This window comes from Scyliorhinus canicula, chromosome 5 (assembly GCF_902713615.1).
Source record: "Scyliorhinus canicula chromosome 5, sScyCan1.1, whole genome shotgun sequence".
NCBI lineage: Eukaryota > Metazoa > Chordata > Chondrichthyes > Carcharhiniformes > Scyliorhinidae > Scyliorhinus > Scyliorhinus canicula.
Window position 1 is genome coordinate 190,832,976 of NC_052150.1, and position 24,462 is coordinate 190,857,437.

At 41.0% G+C, this 24,462-nt stretch overlaps 1 protein-coding gene across 9 annotated transcripts in view; it reads right to left on the reverse strand.

The window, feature by feature from the left end:
* LOC119966499 (partitioning defective 3 homolog) overlaps window positions 1–24,462 on the reverse strand; it is a 939,848-nt gene that overhangs the window by 256,291 nt on the left and 659,095 nt on the right. For 6 of the 9 annotated variants that reach the window (XM_038798286.1, XM_038798282.1, XM_038798284.1 and 3 more), the window contains 3 exons: window positions 22,786–22,934; window positions 17,272–17,319; window positions 1,108–1,341 (listed from right to left, as the gene is read on the reverse strand). In XM_038798286.1, coding sequence (XP_038654214.1) covers window positions 1,108–1,341; window positions 17,272–17,319; window positions 22,786–22,934 — 431 coding nt within the window. The remainder of the gene's footprint in view (window positions 1–1,107; window positions 1,342–17,271; window positions 17,320–22,785; window positions 22,935–24,462) is intronic. The other 3 variants (XM_038798290.1, XM_038798285.1, XM_038798283.1) reach the window with 2 other exon arrangements.

Here is a 24,462-nt window from a genome sequence, read left to right on the forward strand (position 1 = left end):
TAACTCTTCCTGGCTGCACACAAATCACGTATTATTTAGGGCACAGAAACAAGCCATTCTACTCAACTGGTCTGTGGTGGTGTTTATGTTCCACTCCACTTAATCTCACCATATCAGCATAGCCTTCTATTCTTTCCTCCCTCATGCACTCACCTGGCTTCACCTTGAATGCAACCATGCTAGCAGCCTCAGCCACTGCACCTCATTTTAACTACTCTTGTGATACATACAGTGCAGAAGGAGGCCGTTCGGCCCATCGAGCCTGCACCGACCCACTTAAGCCCTCACTTCCTCCCTATCCCTGTAACCCAATAACCCCTCCTAACCTTTTTAGTCACTAAGGGCAATTTATCATGGCCAATCCGCCTAACCTGCTCACCTTTAGACTGTGGGAGGAAACCGGAGCACCCGGAGGAAACCCACGCAGACACGGGGAGAACGTGCAGACTCCGCGCAGACAGTGACCCAGCGGGAAATTGAACCTGGGACCCTGGCGCTGTGAAGCCACAGCGCTAGCCACTTGTGCTACCATGATGATGAGGTCTCCCCCAATTTTTGCCTTTTCTTGAATGCCTGGGCTGTCCAGTACAAATGGTTGGAAGTTAAGTGGCGCAATGAGACAGGAATGACCTGCAAATAACCCAGATTTGCATTTTAAAGCAGCTTCCCAAAGGAAACAAGGTGGTGTTCTGTTCGTCCAATTGCAAACCTGCCTGAAAAACGCAAACCATCACATCCCCCCGCTTCCAATTTACAATTATAAATAAAAACAAAAATTGTGGAAAAACTCAAGAGTATCTGTGCAGAGAAACCAGCTGCTCATTTTGCAAGTGGGAAGAAGGAAGCCAGCGATTCAAAATTGGCCCCAGTAACCCTTCAGTAAAACATTTAATGTGTACATTACAAATAAAATTGTACAAGGTACACTATGTTACGATGATCAAGTTAGCAACTAAGCTCATTCAAAATCCATTCCCCCACATTGAAGTTGAAGACTTTAAAAAAAATGTTTGAGCGTTAAGCATCAATAATTATAGCATTTCCATTAACTTCACGCAGATAGGCCTGTAACCAGAATAAATTATTGTAGTAAATTATGTTACATACATGTTTCCATCCCTTCATCATCTTCTTCTTCTTCTTCTGCAGGCTTGTCGTACGATTTGTCAATGGCAGCTCGGAAACTTTCGTTGCAACCCCGTCCTCGGATGATTCGCGGTCGTGGGCGGTGGAAAGGAATGTCACTGTTCAAAGTTACTTCAGCCACTGCTGTCTGCAGACTTTCTAACGAGCTTGATTTCTTCAGCCCTAATGAAGGCCCAACATCCCTGGTCGAGGAGCCTTGGAGGTCAAGATACAAAGTTGTTAATTAAGTTTGCTTTGGTAGCTGAGGACCAAGTCTGGATATTTGATTATTCATCTCAGGCATGCGACTCCTCAGGGATGTTCACACATATTTCAGATAACGTTCACTGTATTCATTTACGGACGGCTACAGATTTATTGCTTTGAAGAACGGTGTATTTTAGCATAGTCACCGAACGCGACAGGTCAGCAGTGCTGCACCAATGCAGTTCATAGACAAACACAATAAAGAAATACTGAGACTGGAGGGCTCAGTTTAAATTCTTTAAAAAGCTGGTTTGACATTTACAGCTCACAAGATATACATTAAAATACTGACAAGTAGGCTCAAGATGACCTTTGACATGACCCAGTGTTTGGTTACTGATTGAAATACCTGTCCATTGGCTAATTGAACCATTAATTGTTACCTCATTAAAGTCTGGTCTCAGTTAAATAGCACCAGGTTTTCCAAAGTCCAAGTAAACATTACAAGGAGCTCAGAAATTACAGTTTCTCAGGAACATGAACTTCAAGTGCAAGAACATGTTTATTCTCGTCACAGTATTCTACAGGGACACTCATTTGGGTTATGATCTTCTACTCCCAGCATACAGTAAAAGCAATGATGGATTACATAAATAAGCAGGGTAATGCTGCATTTGGGTGGTCATAGACAGGGGCTATGGTGTGGGTACAAGAGAATACAGCCTTCTAAATCCCCAAAGAAGGTGGATAAACACAGTTTTAGACTGAACATACATCTGTTCTATTTCTGCCCCACCTGATGAATGCCAGAGTAACTTGGATGTACTTGATGGGAAGAAAGATTAACAAAGTTTGAGATTACTACTCATTCGATCGTTTTTGCACTTTCGACACTTGGTTGTTGCTTATACAAAGAAGCTGTCAACTATTCTAGTACAGATTGGACGTCCACAATCTGGCTGTCCAATAGCTGGGCATTTTTGATTTCAGTTAAACCCTTTGATGTCATAGAGCCACCCAATCTCCAGCAGCTCTCAGAGGACAGAATCAACACAGATTGTGTACACATAAAGTCGCCTGCACTACTACGGGGGATAGAGTCCAGGATTCCCTCCGCACTTCTGATTGTAAAGTTCCCGATGGCTTTTAGGTTGCATGTACAAGATCTGGGAAAATCCAGAATCCAGCCCAGTCTCAGTCCCCAGGGTGTCATATTTTGGACATGGAACCTGTGTACATACCGTTAATCTGATATTTTGTAGTTAAAACTAATCTATTAATACAAGGGTTAACAAAATTGCAGCAGCCAATTATGATGCACAGGAAAACGTGACTATTGTAACACAAAATCCTGACAGAATTGGTTTCTTCATTTCATGCTTCAAAGTCATGTCATAAACAATCAAGAAGCTTCCAAAATGCCATCTATTACTTAAGAGGCTAGCTCCAATAACCCTTATATCATATTAGAAAAAAAGCTTTGAAAATTTGAAGCTTGTGCTAAAGGAAAAAGGAGTAATTCACTGTTACTTCAAAGAATAGAGTCAGATGTCATACATGCCTTGATTATTATAAAAGCGATTTACAATATGCAATAATGTCTTCTGCCTTTGGCTCTAGGGCAGTATAATACTCAAGTTAATTCTGTTCAACATTCTTGTATCGTAGCCATTTAGAACAGCAGAAATGTCAACTTGAAGATTTCCCACTGGGTACAATGGAAAGCACAGAAATTTCCCTTTTCTATGAGGAGTGTGTACATGTGTGCAGGTGAGAGCGGTTAGCGAGAAAAAAATTACATTCATATGCACGTATATTTTATTAGTTTACTCCTCCCACTATACTGAGCCTCGGAAGATTTCTTGGGCTATGGGTTAAGAGCAAGGGGGTAAATCTAACTAGAGAAAGGAGTTTCCATAGGGCCAACTGGCCTGCTCCTTTTGCTCGATGCACATACTTGAATTGTGGATAGTTTCTTTGTAAAAGCAACAACTGAGTGTACAGAGTGCAAATACAATAGGCGGAGTTGTAATCTCAGATCTTAATACCCCTTCTTCCCATCAAGTACATCCCAGTTACTACATCATTCATCATACTTCCACCTTCTGAACATTGTCTTGCCTTAATCCAAGTGCAGGCGAACATAACAAATAGGAGGAGGGATAGTCTGTTTGGCTCTTCAAGCCTTCTTTGCCAGTAAATAAGATAATGGCTGATCTTCTATGTAAACTCCACCTCCTGCATTTTTCCCATATTCTTCAATTCCCTTCATACCCAAATATCTAGCGACCTCTGCCTTGAGTATTCTTGATGTGGAGATGCCGGCGTTGGACTGGGTTGGGCACAGTAAGACGTTTTACAACACTAGGTTAAAGTCCAACAGGTTTCCTTTGAATCACTAGCTTTCAGATTCAACCGGGGAAGGAGCTGCGCTCCAAAAGCTAGTTATTCGAAACAAACCTTTGGGCTTTAACCTGGTGTGGTAAGACTTCTTATGGCGTATTCTTAACAGCTCTCCGGGTTCAATAATTACAAACACTCAAAACCTGTTGATTGAAGAAATTTCTCATCTCAGCCTTAAATGGCCAACCCTTTGTAAGTGACTCTGACCCTCTGTTCTACATTTCCTAGCCAGGGGAAACATTTACTTGGCACCTAACCCACTTAAGAATTTTATGTTTCAAAAATACCATCTCTCACTCTTCTAATCCCCTAAGAATATGGATCTAATCTACTCGATCTCGTCTGAAAAGACAATCCCCACATCCCAGGAAGCAGTCCAGTGAACCTTTGTTGTTCTCCTTCCAGGGCAAATATGTTGTTCTTAGACGAGGATACCAACACTATACACTTGCCCAAGTTCAACAGTAGGGATGAGGGATCAAGTGTGGGAAGATGTGATAAGTTAGAGAGAAGACAGGGCATGGCAGTAATAAATGATCATCAGTGTCCAGCAGGAAGAGACAAAGCGTACAAACCTAAGACAGATAAGATTGCAAAAAGGACAGAACTAAAGGCTTTGTATCTAAATGTCTGTAGCATTTGTAGCAAAGACGAATTGAGAGAGCAAATAAAAATAAATGAACCGATAATAATGACAGAGTTATAGTTGCAAGATGACAATAGCTGGGACCTGAATAGTCAAGGGTACATGACATTATGAAAAGACAGAAAGCTAGGAAAAGGTGGAGGGGTAGCTCTGTTAATTAAGTATGGCACTGGTACATTAGAGAGAGATGGTCTTAGTTCTAAAGATCAAGATGTAAAATTAGTTTGGCAAGAGATAAGAAATAGTAAGGGTAGGAAGCCCCTTCAGGGAGGTGTTTGTAGGCTACCTCACAGTAATCACACTGTAGAATGGGGGTATACTGGAAGAAATAACAGGGGCTTGTAACAAAGGTACAGCAATAATCATGGGTGATTTTAAACTACATATAGAATGGAAGAATCAGATAAGATGGGTTCATTGGGTGTTTTCGGGTGCAGCATGCTCTACAGCCAACCAGAGAGCAGGCTAATCTAGATCTGTTGGTATGCAACAAGACATGATTAATGAATTACCTCATAGTAATGGAGTCCCACAATAGCGGTGACCAGAACATTATTGAACTTCACATTCAGTTTGAGGGAGAGAATAGTAGGTCTAAGATTAGTGTTTTGAACTTATATCAGGGCAATTATGAGGGCATGAAAATGAGCCAGCCAAAGTAAATTGCGAAATTAGGTTAAGGTAGTAGAGATGCAATGGCAGACATTAAAAGAGATTTCTGTGAAAAAGAGACTCTAGTAGACTAGTACATCATTTGTGGCTGCAAAGTAAGTTAAAGGTTATATTAAATTGAAACAAAAGCATACAATTCCGCAAAGATTAGTGGCAGGTCAGAAGGTTGGAGAAAATATTTTTTAAAAGCAAAAAAATGACTGAAAGAATAATAAGGAGGGAGCAATCAGAGTGTGAGAGAAAGCGAGCTAGAAATATAAAAACTGATAGGAATAGCAGTTGCTACAGCTTTTTAAAATGGAAAAGAAGAAGTAAAGAGAGAGCATTGCTTCTCTCGATTGAGTGTTGGGAGAATTGATAATGGAAAATAAGGAAATGGCTGATGATTTAAAAAAAAAAAAAATTTAGAGTGCCGAATTAATTTTTTTCCAATTAAGGGGCAATTTAACGTGGCCAATCCATCTACCCGGCACAGGGTTATTGGGTTATGGGGATTGGAGGAGGGCCTGAACCCAGGTATGGTGCTCTTTCAGAGGGCCGATGCATACTTGATGGGCCGAAGGGGCTCCTTCTGCACTGTAGAGATTCTCTGATTCTATTCAAGAGGGAGACAGAAAGCATGCAATGACAGGCTAGTTAGCTCAACATCTCTCATAGGAAAAACAGAGGACTTAGGGAGCAGGGGTTCCATTCAGTTCATCGTGCCTATCCCATCATTTATCATGGCTGATCTGGTTGTAGCCTCAACTCTACTTTACCGCCTGTCCCCATAACCCTCAATTTCCCTGTTTATCAAATATCTGTCTAGCTTTTCCTTTGAATAAATTTAATGGCAAATCCTCCACTGCTTTCTGGAAAGAGAATTCCACATATTAACAACATTTTGAGAGAAAAATGTTCTCATCATCCCCATATTAAATGGTAGGCCTCCTATTATTAAACTGTGTCCCTTGGTTCTAGTCTGCCACATGAAGAAACATCCTGCCTTGTATCTACACCATCCCCTAAGGGTCTTACATGTTTCAATAAGACCACCTCTCATTCTTTTAAACTCCAAATGCCCAACCTGTTCAACCTTTCTTCATAAGTACTCAGAAATGAGTTGAGTGAACAAATGTTGGAATCTCGGATTCGCAATCTCAAAGTAATCAGGGAGAATCAATGTAGTTTTATGAAAGAGAAACCAAGTTCGGCTAATTTATTAGCATTCTTTAAGGAAGTATCACACAAGGTGGATAAATGGGAAACATATGAATGTGCTGTACTTGGCTTTCCTGAAGGCATTAGACAAATTGCAACATCAAAGGTTCCTGCACAAAGAAAGAGATCATGGTGTATGGCAGGGGTGGGCAAACTACGGCCCGCGGGGTGGGCAAACTACGGCCCGCGGGCCGCATGCGGCTCACCAAAGGTCTTTATGCGGCCCACCAAGATCAAGTCATTTAAACATTTTTTTAAAATTTTAAGGTTAATGGGGGGGGGGTGGGGTGGGGGGTGGATACGTTGACTTGAGTAGGGTGATCATTGCTCGGCACAACATGTGTTTCATGTGAAGTTTCTACTTTAAAATATTAATTAATAAAAATTTATTGCTTTTTTTTTCTTTAAAAACCTTTTATTTTGGCTATTTTAAATATTAATTATTTTACTTAATATACTATGCGGCCCTTTAAAATTGTGAATTTCTGAATGTGGCCCTTTCACGGAAAAGTTTGCCCACCCCTGGTGTATGGAGTAACTTATTAGTATGGATAGAGGATCGGTTAGCTAACAGGAAATCAAAAGTAGGCACAAATGGATCATTTTTGTGTTGGCAAGGTGTAACGAATAGAGTGTCACAAAGATCAGTGCTGGAGCCACAACTATTTAAATCCATATAAATGATTTAGTAGAAAGGGACCAAATGTATAGTCGCTAAATTTGCTGGTGACACAAAGAAAGGATGTTTACCCGTGTGGGAGAGATCAGGACTTGGGGACACTGTTTAAAATAAGTCTCCTATTTTTGATAAAGATTAGGATCATTCTTTTCTCTCAGAGGGCCATGACACCCTCTTCCCAAGACAGTGGTGGAGGCAGGGTTGCTGAATATTTTTTAATGCAGAGGTACATAGATTCTTGACTAACTGGGGAGTCAAAGGGCATGAGGGGGGGGGGGGGGGGGTTGCTGTTGGTAGAATACTGACACTGAGGCTCTAGTCAGAGCAGCCGTTATCTTAGTGAATGGCAGAGTCGGCTCGAGGGGCAGAATGGCCTACTCCTGCCCCTAGTTCATATGTTTGTATGTTCAGTCTCCCTCTCCACCTTTAAGATCATGCTTATCAGCATGTGCTTCCAATCTTCCTTCACAGAATCTGCTGTGAAAATCTCACCCATGCTTTTGTGACCTTTAGACTGGACGGTTCCTCATCAGCTCCCCATTTTTAAAGTATCTTGCAAACTCTAAAATTTAATTTATTTATATTATACGCATGTTTCAACCATTTCCTTGAAAAAAAACGGTGTTATTATTCTGGCTGAGTTCATACAGGACTTCGAAGATATGCACACAGTACTGATTTTAAAATTGTTCCAGAAAATCCGAGGTTCACTCCAGTCTAAACAAAAAGAGCTAAAGTTCTCTTATGTCTGGTAACTGGTAAAGGTTTTATTTTTCTAATCAATATTTTTAGTGCAAACAGTGCGGAGTGATGAAATTTGGGAGGTATTACTATATCTAATAGTGTGAGCGAAGTGAATTAATCTCAGTCAAGAAATGGCCATTACCAGTGGCAGGCTCAGCGATCAGGTCATTTGAACTCCTTAAGGTTATTTAAATCATTTCCGTTCCCTCACAAAAGAACTTCGTCATGTCACAAAGCCAGTCCCTTTACTCACACACAGCGGAGTTTGCCATCTCCATTCAGCACCGTATGACTGTGCACACAATATAAGAACATAAGAACTAGGGGGCAGGAATAAGCAATTCAGCCCCTCAAGCTCATTCAAAATGATTATGGCTTCACCCTACCTGTCTGCCCTTCTCCAATACCCTTCACCCATTACTAATTTAAAATCTGACCATCTCCTCCTTAAATTTACTCAATGTCTCTGCATCCACTGCACTCTGAGTTAGTGAATCCACAGATTCACAATCTTTTGAGAGAAGTAATTTCTCCTCATCTCTGCTTTGCCTTATCCTAAAACTATGATCTCTTGTTCTAGATTGCCCCATAAGAGGAAACATCCGTCTATGTCTACTTTGTCAATATCTTTTATCATCTCATATGTCTCAATTAGATCTCGTCTCCTTCCTCTGAACTCGAGAGGGTATAGGCCTGAACTGCTCAATCTCCCTTCATAGGTAAGAAGTCTCACAACACCAGGTTAAAGTCCAACAGGTTTATTTGAAATCACAAGTTTTCGGAGCACTGCTCCTTCATCAGGTGAAGTCACTAAGGAGCTGATGAAGGAGCAGTGCTCCAAAAACTTGCGGTTTCAAATAAACCTATTGTACTTACCTGGTGTTGTGAGACTTCTTACTGTGCCCACCCCAGTTCAGCACCAGCGTTTCCACGTTATCTCTTCATAAGACAAAACCCTTCATGTCTGGAATCAATCTAGTGAACCTTCTCTGAACTGCCTCCAATGCAGCTGCATTCCCTCTTCAAGAGGACCAAACCTGTACACCAATGCCATGTACTGTTGCAGCTACATTTCCCTACTTTTATATTCCATTCCATTAGCCATCAATGCCAAAATTTTATTTGTCTTCCTTATTACCTGCTTACCTACATACTAGTTTTCTGTGATTCATGCACGAGGTCACCCAGGTTCCTCTGAACCAAAGTACTCTGAGGTTTCTCTCCATTTAGATAATAATCTGCCTTTCTACTCTTCCAACCAAAATGGATAACCTCTCACTTATCCACGTTGAACTCCATCTGCCACATTTTGGCCCACAGACCTAACCTATCTATAGCCATTTGTAAATTTCTTATTTCGTCATTGCAACTTACTTATTTAAGTGTAATCTGCAGATTTGGCTAGAGTACCTTCTATCCATACATCCAAGACTTTAATATAGATTGTAAATAATTGGAGCCCAATACCGAACCCTGTGGCACCCCACTAGTGACATCTTGCCAACCAGAAAAAGATCATTTATCCCAACACTCTACCTTCTGTCGGTTAGCCAATCCTTTAACCAAGCTAATAAATTATCCCTAATCCCATGCGATCTAACCTTGTGTATTAACCTTTATTGCGGAATCTTATCAAATGTCTTTTGGAAGTCCACAAATACTACATCGACAGAACCCCATTATCCATTTGGCTTGCTACATCTTCAAAGAACTCTAGCAAATTGACCAAACAAGATTTACCCTTCATAAAACCATGCTGACTCTGATGGACTGCATTTTGACTTTCCAAATGCCCTGTTGTTAGTTCCTTAATAATGGATTATAACAATTTCCCAAAAACAGATGTTAAAGTAACTGGTAGATAATTTCCTACTTTCTGCCTCCCCCTTTTCGAATATGGGCATTACATTTTTTCCAATCCACAACAGCCTTATCTGCATCCAGAAAATTTTGGAATAGTATAACTAATGGATTCACTTTTTCCATTGCCACTTCCTTTAAGACCCTAGGATGTAGGCCATCAGGCCCTGGTGACTTGATGTCTTCAATTCCAATAGTTTATTTAGAATTTGTCCTCATTGATGATGATTGTTCCAAGTTCCTCCCTTTCTATTCCCTCGGCATTACCTGTTACTATTGAGATGGCACAAATATCCTCCACTATGAACACTGAAGCAAAATATTTATTCAGCATCTCTGTCATTTCTGTGTTCCCACTATTAACTCTCTGGTCCCACTCTCCAAGGAACCAACATTCATTTTAGCTACTCTCTTCCCTTTTATATACTTATAGAAGCTTTTTGCTATCATTTTTATATTGTGCATTAGTTTTATTTTATAATTTTCCTTTGCCCTTTTTATTACAATTTTAGTAACCCTTTGTTGACCTGTAAAAGTTTTCCAATCTTCCATCCTGCCACAGACCTGTCCCATTCCCTTGAACAGGTGGAACTCCAGTAATTATCACAATTACTGGATCTCAAACCAAGAAACAGAATAAAGACAAAAAAAAGAGTCCATGCCTTCAAAAGGGCAAACGTAAAAATTGCAAATTCCAAGATTTCAGAAGAACGGTTTTGAATTTAGAGCTTAAGTCAGATCATATTAGACTGAATGTGCTTATCTTGAAATAAGATAAAAATCTGACTGAAGGAAAAACAGTCAATTTGCACAAAATATCACACGTTGCCTGGCTGCTTCATTCCCAAGTAATGTACAGGTCATAAAGATTAAAATAATTTATCAAATGCTTAGCTGGTACACTATAAGGCCACTGAACAGTACTTATATACAGTGCTGTTGAGTAAATTTCTTATGTTAACAATATATATCACCTTCTTGCGCAGGCAATACAAAAAGGTCTGTTTCTTTTACACAGTGTCAACACATTAAACAAATTATGGAAACTGGCTGTTAAACCAATGTACAGGTTTGGTCTGTGGCAGATGATGGTAGTCCAGGCTTCAGGCATCACATGCACAACAGATGTTTGGAAATTTCACAACTAGCTGGTATCTTTGAAACTACAATTCCACGCAAACAACTCTTCTCATGCTGTTTGCTAGATCCCTAGCCATCTTAAAAGTAAGAGACAATGTAGTTGACTGGATTTCTAACGATCTGAGCCCACCCTCATTTCAATTCTTACTACTCAATGCATTTGATGTCAGCAGATCTCCCCTACCGTCCCATTTTTTCCTTAATCTGTGTCACAGAACAACTCCGCTGCACAAAACCATTCAGCAATGTAACAGCCAATCTAGTGTGGCCATGACACCTGGATTTGTTTTCATGAAATGTTAAATGAACCATGTTCAAGTGCCACTGAGTTTGCTCTTTAACATTCTGTTGAAATGTAAGTAAAACAAAATTCAAGCACTAAAAAAATAAACAAAATCTGTCAGGAGTTATTTTGAAAGAGGGGCAATTTAAATACTAGAAATAAATCCTTAAAATTGTGCATCTATGATTTTCTTCTTAATTTTATTTACAAATGTGCATCGAATTCGCACTGCTGCATTCTAATCCTTGTGTTTGAGAATGCTGACGATGGTTTAATTTTTTTTAAACGTGAGGGAGCCAAATAAAATAAATATCCTGCCATGCAAATTCTTCGCAGTGGATGATGCAAAGCACTATTTTTACACAAAAAGACAGAGCAAATTGCTCATACAAATGTTGCACCCTTCTTCCGAAACTGTATTTTGAAATTAAATATTTATTTTGAAATATACAGGTGGCTTAGTGGTTAAGGCCATGGCTTTTAACCACTAGCCATCCTCAAGTTCAAATCTCTGAAGAGACGAGGCCAGGGTTTTTTTTTTGTTTAAGTAAAAGAATCTGTACCCTCAGCTTTCCGAGGATGTAATCTTTTTTTATTGCTGATTTAGGACCATGTGGGTTTCTTAGCAACAAGACAGTTTTGCACACTGAAAAGTCAGGTTCCTGAACAAATCGAGATGAAAACGTCCCTTATTAACCAATGGAACTATAAGATTCCTGCACTTGCTTGGTTGCCCCACTGCTGGATGTTTTGCAAAACATGATTATATGTGAATGAATTTAAGTACTTTACATAAATAAATAATAAAACAGAAAGGAATTATCTTTTTCAGATGGGTGATGAAGCTGAATGGGGTTTTACTGAAGCCCATTTAAAAATGATGTCACTGAATGTCAGCAACACTGATACCGGCTTAAATACTAGAGTGGCCACATAAAAGCTTTTAAGTGGTACAATAAATCTTCCTGTGCCTTTTATAAAAACATGTGTTGAATAAAATTGCATCGACTCCACTGCTTTTAAAATATTCACCTCTTCCATTTTATTCATTTTTCTTCCATCCATTATTTAATTCTCACTCCAGAAATCACTTCATCAGTGGTCATGCCATTCAGAACAGTCTTGCACACAAAGATCACTGCTTAGCTTTCTCAGAACATGGAACCAGTTTGACATTGGACAAGATCATCAACGAGTAAAGGAACGCAGAGAGCTGCAACTGTCACGTGTAAAGTAGAAAATTCTAAGTTGTATTTGTGCAGCAGAATGTAAAAAAGCTGACGGCAATGTGCAACGGCGAACAAGAGTCAAACCTAGCTAGAGTCAGACCATTTGTGGTGAAACCACTGGAATCGTGCTTCATGAAACATTTCCTCTTCAAACCTGGTTCAAGTCCGGTTACATCAAAGTCAATGCCATTGAAGCAGAAAACTCCCATATTTTTCGAGCATTCTAGATTTCTTCTGAACTTTTAAATCTTTTTTCCAACATCGAAGTGTCCTGTAACCTTCGGAGAGGGACTGGGTTGCAAACTCATTCACAGCTATCAGGTTAGTGTAAAAACAGAGTACACAAGAGAAATGTGATGATGTTTGGAAGCAGGAGGTATTCAGTAGGGTCTCAAGGTCTAATGATTGGAATGCTTGTTTCCAACGTGCATGAATAACTTGGGTGTCAAAAGTGAATACAATGTTGTAAAAGAAGATAACCTGGTGAAATAACTGAAAAGCTGCACAGCAACCAGACAATGGTAAGGACCGGGCTCGAGAGATTTCCACAACTTTATATTTAAATCCTATTGCCTAGCTTTCCTGTTTTTTCTAGGTTGATCTTCTATGCCTTTTTCATGTTTTATTTACTTCTGTGATGTCCACTCTGAACCGGTCTCTTCTTTGCCTGCCCATGGGTTACCAATTCTGTACCACTGTGACATTAATAAATGTATGCATGAACGAGAGAGATTTCAGAGAGGAGCAACTATGATCTTATGTGTAAACAGATTAAGATATGATGATGCATTCTACTATGGCAAGCTTTACAATCAAGAAATAGCTCATGGGAAATCTCAACAAGCGTATAAAATGTAAAAAAAAATAGGAAATATAACATAAAACAATATTATTTCAAAGATGGCAAGGACAGTAAGAGTCATATAACGGAGCACAGGAGGTGGTATTTGGCCCATCATAGCCATGCAGGTGCTCTGTGAGAGCATCTCAGCTACTCCCACTTCCCAGCCTTGGCCTCATAGCCCTTCAAATGTTTTATCCTCATGTAATTTATCCAATTAGCGTTGCAATTTTCCTCCTACAGACTCGGGAGTGCATTTCAGATCCTACCCAATTGCCATCTCTTGTCTTCATATCGCCTTTAGTTTTTTTGCTAATCACCCTACATCGGTGCCCTCTGTTTCTCAACCCTTCCTCCAAATGGGAACTTTCTCCCCATCAACTCAGTCCAGACTCATGATTTTTCACACTTCGTCCATCTCTTCTCTCAGGAAGTCCCAGCTTCGCCAATTTATCCAGGCAACGTGTGCCATCCTGGATCCATTCGCATTAATCTTTTCTGAACGCTCTCCAACGCTTTCAGGTCCTTCCAACAATGTGGTGCCCAGAACTGGAAACAATACTACATTTGAGGCTAATCCAATGTTTTACAAAGGTTCGCCTATCTTCTTTGCTTTTGATTTCTATGCCTCTATTTATAAAGGTGTGCCTTGTTAACCACTTTTTTAAACCTGCTGTGTCACCTTCATTCATTTGCACACATGTACCCCGATCCGCTGCTCCTGCATCCCTCTTAGAATTGCAACCTTTATTTTATATTGCCTGTCCATAATATTCTTTCCACAATGTATCCTTCCACTAATCCCTGCATAAAATTTCATCTGCCATGGGTGTCTTTCTATTCTACCAGCCCGTTTATATCCTCTCAAAGTCTATCACTATATTGTCCTCACAGTTCAAAATAGATCGTAGTTTTCAGTCAACAGCAAATTTAGAAAGTAAAAGAAGGAAAAGATAACATATTGGTGAAAGTAAATTTGCTCCAGGTATCAGGAAGAAATGTTTATTTAAAGAACACTATAGCTTGGCTAAAACTGCCAAGAAAGGTAGCTGAAGCAAAAACATTTGGTTGTTCAAAATGCAGCGGTTCAAATGGCAAGGTATGAGATTTTATATATGATAGCATGGGATTTTAGAGGGGTGGGGTTAACTTCCCAGTTAAAATTCTCCGCCTTCACTCTCTATTCAAAGTTAAATAATGGCAGCTAACGTCCCTCATTGAAACCTTTACATCGTCTTGTGCCTGTGACCATATGGATCTCATGGGGTTTTTCTGAAAGGGTGCACTTAATAGAAAAATTATTACTCTGCTTCCATTCCACCCCCACAACGGAGGCAAATAAAAAAATACTCTACTGCTACAAATCATCATTAAACAGTCTCTCAATCGCAACGAGCAAATGTTTCCCCAAGGGTTGAAAAACTAAAACTAACTATGCTGGAAATGTGAAATCGGTTCATGTAATTCAAAATTAATACATAAAAAGCCAAAATATGCTTGAAAGAAACTTGAAACAGATAAAACGTTGGGAATAGGTGCAGGGGCAAATTTGTTTTGATGGCGCGACGTGGGTACTCAGGTGACTATGAAGTGGCCTGGGCTGGAATCTCTCTGTTTTAGTTTCATTCTTACAGAGGATTTGGGCTCAAGCATGGAAAAATGTTGCTTATATTTATTACTAATACCAGGCTAAAGGAAATCACAGCAGTGGAAGAATGCAGGAAGATGAGAGGCAGGTCAACAGAGTGAGTAGATCGACAGCAGATGTACTGGAAAGCATAGAAATGTAGGAGATTTAATGTGGTGCAGGAGCAGAGAGATCATAAGGGCAGATACATAGATATTTCAGGGTGCAAGTTCAGAGAAAAAGGGGTCATGAAAAAAAGAGAACTAGAATTCTGAACACAAAAAAAATTTCATCTTGTTTTTAATAAATTTAGAGTATCCAATTTTCTTTTCCAATTGAGGGGCCATTTAGCAAGGCCAATTCACCTAACCTGCACATCTTTGGGTTGTGGGGGTGAGACCCATGCAGACACAGGGAGAATGTGCAAACTCCACACGGACAACGATCTGGGGCCAGATCGAACCTGGGTCCTCTGTGCCGCAGGCAGCAGTGCTAACCACAGCCGCCAAAAGGACATTTTCTTGAATTTATGTCAGGCACTGGTTCACCCACAGTTTGATCTCTGCATGGAGTTCTGGAACCCCATTGTAGTAAGGATATTAGACCCTCAGGACTTACCTCGGAGTAGAAAAAGTTCACAATTTTACAGCCCACTAAGTCTATGCTGTTGCATATGTTCCACACAAGCCTCACTCCTATCAATCTACCTCATTTCACTCGATCAGCATATTCATCCAATACTTTCTCAAAGAACAAAAAGGTACAGCACAGGAACAGGCCCTGAGACCTTCCAAGCATGTGCCGATCATGATGCCCTAACTAAAAAAAACTTCTGGCTTCACTCGGTTCGAAACCCTCTAATGCCTCTCCATTCGTGTACCCTTCATGTTCTCCCTCACGTACTTCTCCTCAATTGGGAATAAAGCCGTTTTATTTTCAAATATAAGTTTTTGAAGGCATGAACAGGAAAAGATTATTCTCACTTGTTGACAATTGGTAACGAGGTAGCAAAGGCTGAGGATTGTCAACTGAAAAAGAGGGAAGGTGAGGAAAACTTGGAATGCTTCACGATAGTTACGCAGGCAGATATTGAGCGGAATTTTTCCGATGTTTTGTCAGTGTCAGGCTGAGTGAAACCCAGCGTGTAGCTGAGTTTGAGCTACTCGAAAAAAAAAAAATCATCAGGCGTAGGTTGCATTGTCACTGTGGCGGGGCACGGAGATCAGAGGGTCATCTTTGAAGGGAGCCCTGATCAGCACAGAAAGAAACCTCCACCCACGGACACACAGTACTCTCCCACAAGCATAATGGCTCTCCCTCCCACCACAAGCATCAGGGCAACCCCCCACCCCACCGCCCCTAACAAAGAGAATGAAAACCTTTTCCCCCAATGGGACTCCTCAGAGAGTCCGCCCCTGGCTCTACCCCTCTGGAACATGTTGACACTGCAAAACTGGCAGTGCCAACCTGTGCCAGCCGGGCACGTCCCTCTCCCATGGCAGCTATACTTACCTTTGGGGTAAACATGGAACAGTAAACAGTATAGGCCCTTCGGCCCATGATGTTGTGCCGACCATTTATCCTAATCTAAGATCAACCTAACCTACACAACTTCAATTTACTGCCTGTGCAAGAGTCGCTTAAATGTCCCTGATGACTCTGACTCCACCACCTCCACTGGCAGTACATTCCAAGCACCCACCACTCTCTGTGTAAAGAACCTACCTCTGACATCTCCCCTCTTCCTTCCTGTAATCACATCAAAATGATGTCCCCTTGTGACAGCAATTTCGGCGCTGGGGTAAAGTCTCTGGCTATCCACTCTCTCATCCATGCCTCTCATCACCTTGTACACCTCTATCAAGTCACCTTCTTCGCTCCAGTGAGAAAAGCCTTACCTCCCTCAACCTTTCTTCACAAGACATGCTCTCCAGTCCAGGCAGCATCCTGGTAAATTTCCTTTGCATCCTAAACCATTTAGGACGGAGAGGAAGAGAAATTTCTTCACCCAGAGTGGTGAGCCTGTGCAAACCACAGAAAGCAGTTGAGTGGTTTCAAGACGAAGTTAGATATAGCTCTTGGGGCTCACGGGATCAAAGAACATGGGAGGAAAGAGGGAACAAGTTGTTGGGTTGGCTGATCAACCATAACGAATGGTGGAGCAAGCACGTAGGGCTAAACGGCCTACTCCTGGCTCCTATTTTGTGTTTCTTTGAATAAATTTACCTGCATGTGCAAATCAATACATTGTTACTAATAGTCTCAAAGCTCAAGCATAATGGTCATTAATGATTTTCACCTACCCAACTTTGTTTTCTGTTTGACAGAAATGACCACAGAAAAACATCAGGCCAAAAATTCACTTGACTTTTACAATCAATAACCAACCTCATAGTTTCTCAAGAAATCTTATTTTTCCCTTGGCTATGATTTATTTGAAATGAGTGAAAACCAGCATGTGTGAATTAACTCGTGCTGCAGGCAGCAAGGGTGATAAACATACACAATGCACGACTGGGGGATTTTAATGACTGTTTGCTGTCGTCATGGTAACAATGTTCCTGCTACATCACTTAGGCTGCTACAGCAACTGAGTTGTTATTGACAATCCTTACCTGTGGTTATCTGTTCAGCCAAGGAATCAAGATTAGTGTCATCAGCTACTGCCAAAAGGTAAAAGGTCAAAAATTAATGAGGTTAGTATCCCCCATTCCACGTGCTTCATTCCCAACCCACTCATTCCAAGTTAGAGATCACAATTGTTACAGGCCATGCAGATCATACCTCTTGACAAGCAGACACACAGATTATAATTGCCATTCTTCAAAAAATGTGTTCATTATCATGCATTACTTGCGAGGTGTTTTAAAGCTTAATTTCAAAATCAGTACCTTTTTTTGTGTTAATGCGTAACTTCCAAGCTAAAGCCACACACAGGTTTCTGTAGCTTTCACATTGATTCAGTTATAAATCAGCAGTTTATTATTTCACTATTCCAGCACGGTTGTAATAATTCAATGAAGACAAATCTAGAAAATGATTTTCAGCTTCCCGTGGACCAAAGAAAATGAGTACTCTCGACAAGACGCCAATCATATTTTTTGAAAGCCCACAAATCCCATTTTGAAATAAAGGAGCCTGGTTAGGGTGTTGCCTCTTCTTCAAATACATTTTGCTTAACGTAATCTCATTGTGACCAGTTTGTGCTTTGCAGTTGTGGCCCTGTGTGATCAGTATGTGCTGGACTGCTATTATGCCTTTGTTCCCCTCTGCTGATAGGTACTTGAATCAACTGATTAATCAGTTGTTCATCCTCTCATCATGATCATCAGTGCTGATTTTAATTTCCTAGTTTTTTTCTTAAAAAAGTATATACAGTACTGAATCAGCACTCTGAGCGGAACATTATTCAGGTGATTAAACTCCACTCGGGAGTTAGTAAACGCAGGGCTATGAACTTGGAAGTCAAAGGAACAGCACAAATTTATATAGCACCTTTCACGTCCTTTGGATGTTCCAAAGCACGTTATAGCCAATTCAGTTCTTGTGAAGTGCAGTCAGTGCTCTAACACATGCAAAAGCGACAGTCAGTGTGCAGGCAGCAAGGTCCCATACAAACGGAGAAATGAACAGAAAATCTGTCCAAGTGACTTTGGTTGACAGATGAAGGTTGGCCAGGGCATTGAGAGAATGCCTCTGTTCTTCTTTGAATAGTCCATGGGACCTTTTACATCCAAACTCAACATTGGTTTTGACATATCATCAAAAGTCAACACCTTTGACAATGCCACAGTGAAGCATCAAACTCAAATCTCTGAAATGACTGAATCAACAGCATGAGCGAATGCCAACTTTTATAAAAAGCACTGAGGTATCAAGATGAGAGAGGGTGAGGTGTTGATTAATCAGTTATTTAAAATGCCCGGCAGAATTGAGCAGCAGTAAACACGGGGGATGACGGCAATGATAAGTGATCATTTGTGCTACTACTAGCTGGATCAATTGCTATACTCAAGTCTGACTACCCGCTCTGCTATATTATTTGACATGAAAAGATACAATTAACTAAACTGTATAGCTCATTGACAGAATCAGACTTATTTTAAAGTACATCATTCTATACAGGGTTCATTCTTGGATAACCAACAACCATCCTCACAGCGCTTCATGAATGGAATTATCCAAAGTTCTGCAGCAAATAATTCAAATTATGAATATGCTTTGTTTGTACATATTAAAATTAGCAACCCCAATGCGCAGTATTTAATTCAAGCACCAACTCTGCCAAGTTCGTAACTTCAGTGACAGGAGGGGACGAGCCAGCATTCATGCTTCCTACCGAGGAGGGTATGAAGAATCATAGAATTTATAGTGCAGAAAGAGGTCATTCGGCCCATTGAGTCTGCACCGGCTCTTTTTGGAAAGAGCACCCTACCCAAGCCCACACCTCCACCCTACCTCCATAACCCAGTAACCCCACCCAACACTAAGGGCAATTTTGGACACTAAGGACAATTTATCATGGCCGATCCACCTAACCAGCACATCTTTGGACTGTGGGAAGAAACCGGAGCACCCGGAGGAAACCCACGCACACACAGGGAGAATGTGCAGACTCCGCACAGACAGTGACCCAAGCCGGGAATCGAACCTGGGACCCTGGAGCTGTGAAGCAATTGTGCTAACCACAATGCTACCGTGCTGAAGAGTCATCAACAATCCACTCCTTTTACATAGCTTCTATTAGGTTGGCTCAAGGGCAGCATGCGTGAATGCCTGTGAGGAGGTTTCATAATGGGGGTGAGTTGAATACATTACTGTGCATTATGCCACCCCACTGCTCCAAAAAAAAAGCTAAGTGTTCCCTTTGAAACTACAAATTTGTTAAAATTAGATCGCCTGCACTTACTTTTATAGTCAGGTCAATTTATTAACAAAGATCTTATTTTTCTGCAGTATGGGTAAATCATGCTGCACCACATGGATGGTTACAGATAATGGATCCAAGTAACCATGCATGAAGTGGAGGAGCTAGTAGATCATTGGATAGTTGGAGCTAGTATGCAGAAAATTGTCTCATCACCAGCATCGGGGTGCTGAACTGCGCATTTTCATGATGCCTTTCTCGCACTGGGCTTTCTGAGACAGACTTTTTGATTTTTTAATATTCTGAATCTTGAACCAAGATCAGACAGATTTCTAACATTTTGTTTTATTTAAATAATTTCTCAACAAAATATCTTGCTTAGCTCAATTTAGATACCGGTGGTGCACTAACTGCATTTAGGGTCTTGCCCGTTACCTATTAACTCAATCGATATGTCAAATAAAAATATTGTACTGTATATTCATATTTTTATAACATTGTGGTTTTGTGTTCATGTGGGGGGGTGGGGGGGGGGGGGGCGGGCGGCTGCGGAAGAGAAGAATGCGTAATTAAATCAATATATGTTTTAACTTCTCTGCTATTTCTTTTATTTAGGATTTGTCCGATGTACCAAACTCAGTTCTCCTGTCCCGATAGCACCCAGTTAAGCTGCCCAAATTAACGGACAGTGAACATGTAGCTGGAGACCAAGTAACATTGTTACAATGTGGCTCCTGTTACATAAACCTGTCTTGCATTCATCAGGGCAAATGCAAGAGTTTCAGATCACAAGAATCGCAACAATTTATACTGCAGAGAAATGAGATGGTAATTGAATGGCAATCAACTCTGATTGGCCAATCCATCGCCATGGATAAAGCAAAGGGATCTACAGGCTCCCTAAGCTGCCGGTTAATTTAAAAAAATGTGCAAGGCTCGAACGTATTTCTTTTGTTTGCAAAGAACAGGTTCCCTCATACAAATGTATGTTGCTTCCAACAAATGTTAGTGAGCCATATGAACTGGCCTGATTCTATCAAATTGGTTGTTAGTGTAACTATTAGCACATGCAGGATTGCCCGGCAAGTGCTGCTCAATCGTGGAATAACATATATCACAGTAGATGTTTTGATTTGGGGTTTGCAAGTGCAGGCTAGTTGACTCGGGTCTGTACTTTGCCTTGTCCAAACAGCCAGAGGAACATATTTGTTTATTTGATCATCCAATCTTTGGAACATATGGCCTACATACCTGGATCACATTGACATTGAAACTCGTACACAACATTGCTCGATTGTGTGTTTGGCCTGATTAGCATTCTTGTAAATAGGGTCCTAGCCATTTGCTCACCTTGCAAGCTTGAGGCATAAATAGAGAACATCAAAGCTATCTTGCAAAACAATCGCCTCCTGAGGGTGGAAGTGTTAATTACAAGGAGGCAAGTTGAGAGCGGCAAGTTTAAGAGAGATGTGCAGGGTAGGTTTTTCACGCAGAGAGTGGTGGGTGCCTGGAACGTGCTGCCAAAAGATGTGGTGGAACCAGGCACATTAGCAACATTGGTTTAACTAAAAGGCATCTGGAAATGTACATGAATAGGGAGGAAATAGAGGGAAAAGGACTGAGAAGGGCAGAAGGTTTTTTTTTAAAGTTAGGGCATCATGATTGGCACATGCTTGGAGGGCCAAAGGGCCTGTTCCTGTGCTGTACTTTTCTTTGTTCTTTGATCAGGTTATTGCTTATGGTGTATCCCGCAAAATTGCAAATGGGTCAGAGCCTGCCACTTTTGGAACTGAAAAGTGTCCCCTTTACCTCAAATTACCCTGGAAGTACAAAGTGTTTCAAAAATTTGTATAGCAGGTTAAGTGAGCCATTTCATGCTGTTACTATTGCAATTGTGCGACAAGTGGTATTTTCCACTAACAGAATGCTGCTGTCAGTCCAAACAGATGTTATCGACCACCCAATTAAGCAACATCGTGTTTGAATTTCAATGCCAGCGTTTTGCCAAGCACGGAGGCCTCATGTCGCAATGATTGGGTGATCGAATAAAACAACACTGTTCCTCCAACTGTTTGGAAACGGCAGACTACAGGCCTATTCAACCAGCCTGAGTTTGCAAAACCCAAATCAAGAAATTATTGTCAGAAATGATTCCAAGATTGGGTAGCGCTTGCTGAACAATCCTGGTGGTATTAATAGCTATACCAACAGCCAATTTGATGTATTCTGTTGAGCTTGCAACACGGATCATTCATGCTTGCAGGAGGTGATATGCATTCATACCCAGGGACCTCCTCTTTGCAAACAAAAGGAATATGTTCAAGTCTTGTACCTTTTTTGAATTACTTGGGAAGTTTATAGCTCACCGCTGCTTTCGCCAAAAACTTTGGAAACATGTTTCTCTTCAGCAATGTTGAAGTTCTGTATAACCAAGCAACTGCTCGTTATCCAAACTGTTCTCTAACTTAATTAACAGAAGGCAAGAAATAGGTTAAAGGCAGGGCTGTCCTTAGTGCCTAATGTGAGATATTTGACACTTAGCATGTGCGTTCAGTCATCGTTAATCACGGACTTGCACAATTCTAGGGAAACAAAAAGGAAAATCTATTTGTACCTTACCTGGTGGCTGCAAGATCATATAACTAATAATACTTAGGCCTACATGTCAATTTGTTAAATCACTGTCCATAATGAAAACATATGGCTTGGTTAACAAGAGGAGATTGCTTATTATACAGTGCAAAAGGAGGCCATTTGACCTATCCAGCCTCACCGACCCTTCGAAAGAGCTCCTTACCTCGGCCAAATTCTACCCCCCCCCCCCCCCCCCCCGCCCTATTTCTGCAAATCCAATCCTAAGGGGAATTTAGCATGGTCAATCCACCTAACCTGCACATCTTTGGACTGTGGGAGGAAACCTCAGCACCCGGAGGAAACCCACGCAGACACGGGATAACGTGCAAACTCCACACAGACCCTAGGCCAGAATCGAACCCGGGTTCCTGGCGCTGTGAGGCAGCAGTGCTGATCACTGTGCCACCTTGCCACCCCTACAATTCCATTGAACTAAAGGAAATCTTTTTGAACCCTACTTACTGGGCTGGAATAAAATGTTCAAAATGGGAATATTTTTAACAATTCTGTGTGCACAATTAAGAAACGATGTAATTTACTAACTGGTACATAAACCTGCTGTTCAAAACAATGGCAGTAGGAACACCAAAATGATCAGAGGTAGGTATAAAATACAGTTGAGTTCTACCTAAATCCATGCTTTTAGACTTCCGTGTTTTAACAAAGTCCAGCTGAGTGGCATCTCCAAACTGCTTGGTACGTTTTTCGGACATGCTCTGACGTCCAAATCCCTCGCGCTGGAAGGCAGTGGCAGAATTGGCATCTGGACTTAAAACACTAGGGGAACAGAAAAGCAAAATTCTTTATGTTTAAAAAAAGAGACTACAAGCAAAGAATAAAGAAGCAGTACAGTAACTCTTGACAGCAGCTGGAGAGGTCATTTTTCTGATTGTCATTGTCTTTTTGAGAAAAAACTCCAAAACAACTTGTGTGTTTTTATAACTTACTTGCTCATTGTGATGACAAAGAAAGGCACACGGTTTGAATTGCTGCTTATCAAAACCTACACTTTGAGTGAACCAGATTTAATAGACAAACTGCTGTCCTTAAACAGAACAAACTAGTGTGGAAAATGTCATTTTCACTCTTGGCTGGAAAAGTGGCTTGCTGCGTTTGAACTCGTGTGATTACTTGCGATGTCAATCACAGAGTATCCTGTCACTGCATGTTAAATAAAGTTATCTTGTAAAATACAATGCATTTTTAACGTGATGCTGACCTTTCGTGAAAATGAATTCTGCTCAAGCATAAACTCGCAGGCAATCACCACAGAACAAACATTCAATAACTATGGAAAAATGGCTGCACTTATACACCATACAAGGGATCCACAAAAATGAATTAAAATTATCTTTGTATATGGTTAGATGCTGGGGGAGCAAGTGTTGTAGGGGTGGAGAGTGATGCACACATAGAGATTTTATATACCTAAATACATTAACAGAAGGGAGAGAAAAGACAAAGATAACCTTCTCAGGAGGACACACATTTTGTTTTATTTATTCATGGGATGTGTGTGTTATTAGCCCATTCCGAATGACCCTTGGAAAGGTCATGGTTAGTCACCTTAAACTGTTTCAGTCCATTTGGTGCAGGGAAGCACGGTAGCATAGTGGTTAACACAGTGGCCTCACAACTCCAAGGTCCCAGGTTCGATTTCCGACTTGGGTCACTGTCTGTGCGGAGTCTGCACGTTCTCCTCATGCCTGTCTGGGTTTCCTCCGGGTGCTCCGGTGTCCTCCCACAGTCCAAAGATGTGCCAGTTAGGTGGATTGGCAATGCTAAATTTCCCTCAGTGTCCAAAAAAGGTTGGGTGGGGTTACTGGGTTACAGGGATAGGGTGGAGGTGTGGGCTTGGGTAGGGTGCCCTTCCCAAGGGCTGTACAGACTTGATGGGTCAAAAGGCCTCTTTCTGCACTGTAAATTCTATGATTCTATAATAATAACGGCTTATTGTCACAAGTAGGCTTCAATGAAGTTATTGTGAAAAGCCCCTAGTCGCCACATTCCGGCGCCTGTTCATGGAGGGCGGTACGGTAATTGAACCCGCGCTGCTGGCCTTGTTCTGCATTACAAGGCAACTGTTTAGCCCACTGTACTAAACCAGCCCCTATGTATAACACATTGCTATTATGATGTGGAGATGCCGGTGTTGGACTGGGGTAAGCACATTAAGAAGTCTTACAACACCACATTGAAAATTGGCTGTGATTTGGTTCATTCCATATGCACCATAGTGTGGGTTTTATATTCGTACCAGCATCTAATTGAAATTGTATAAAAATCTCCACATTCAAGTGATCTC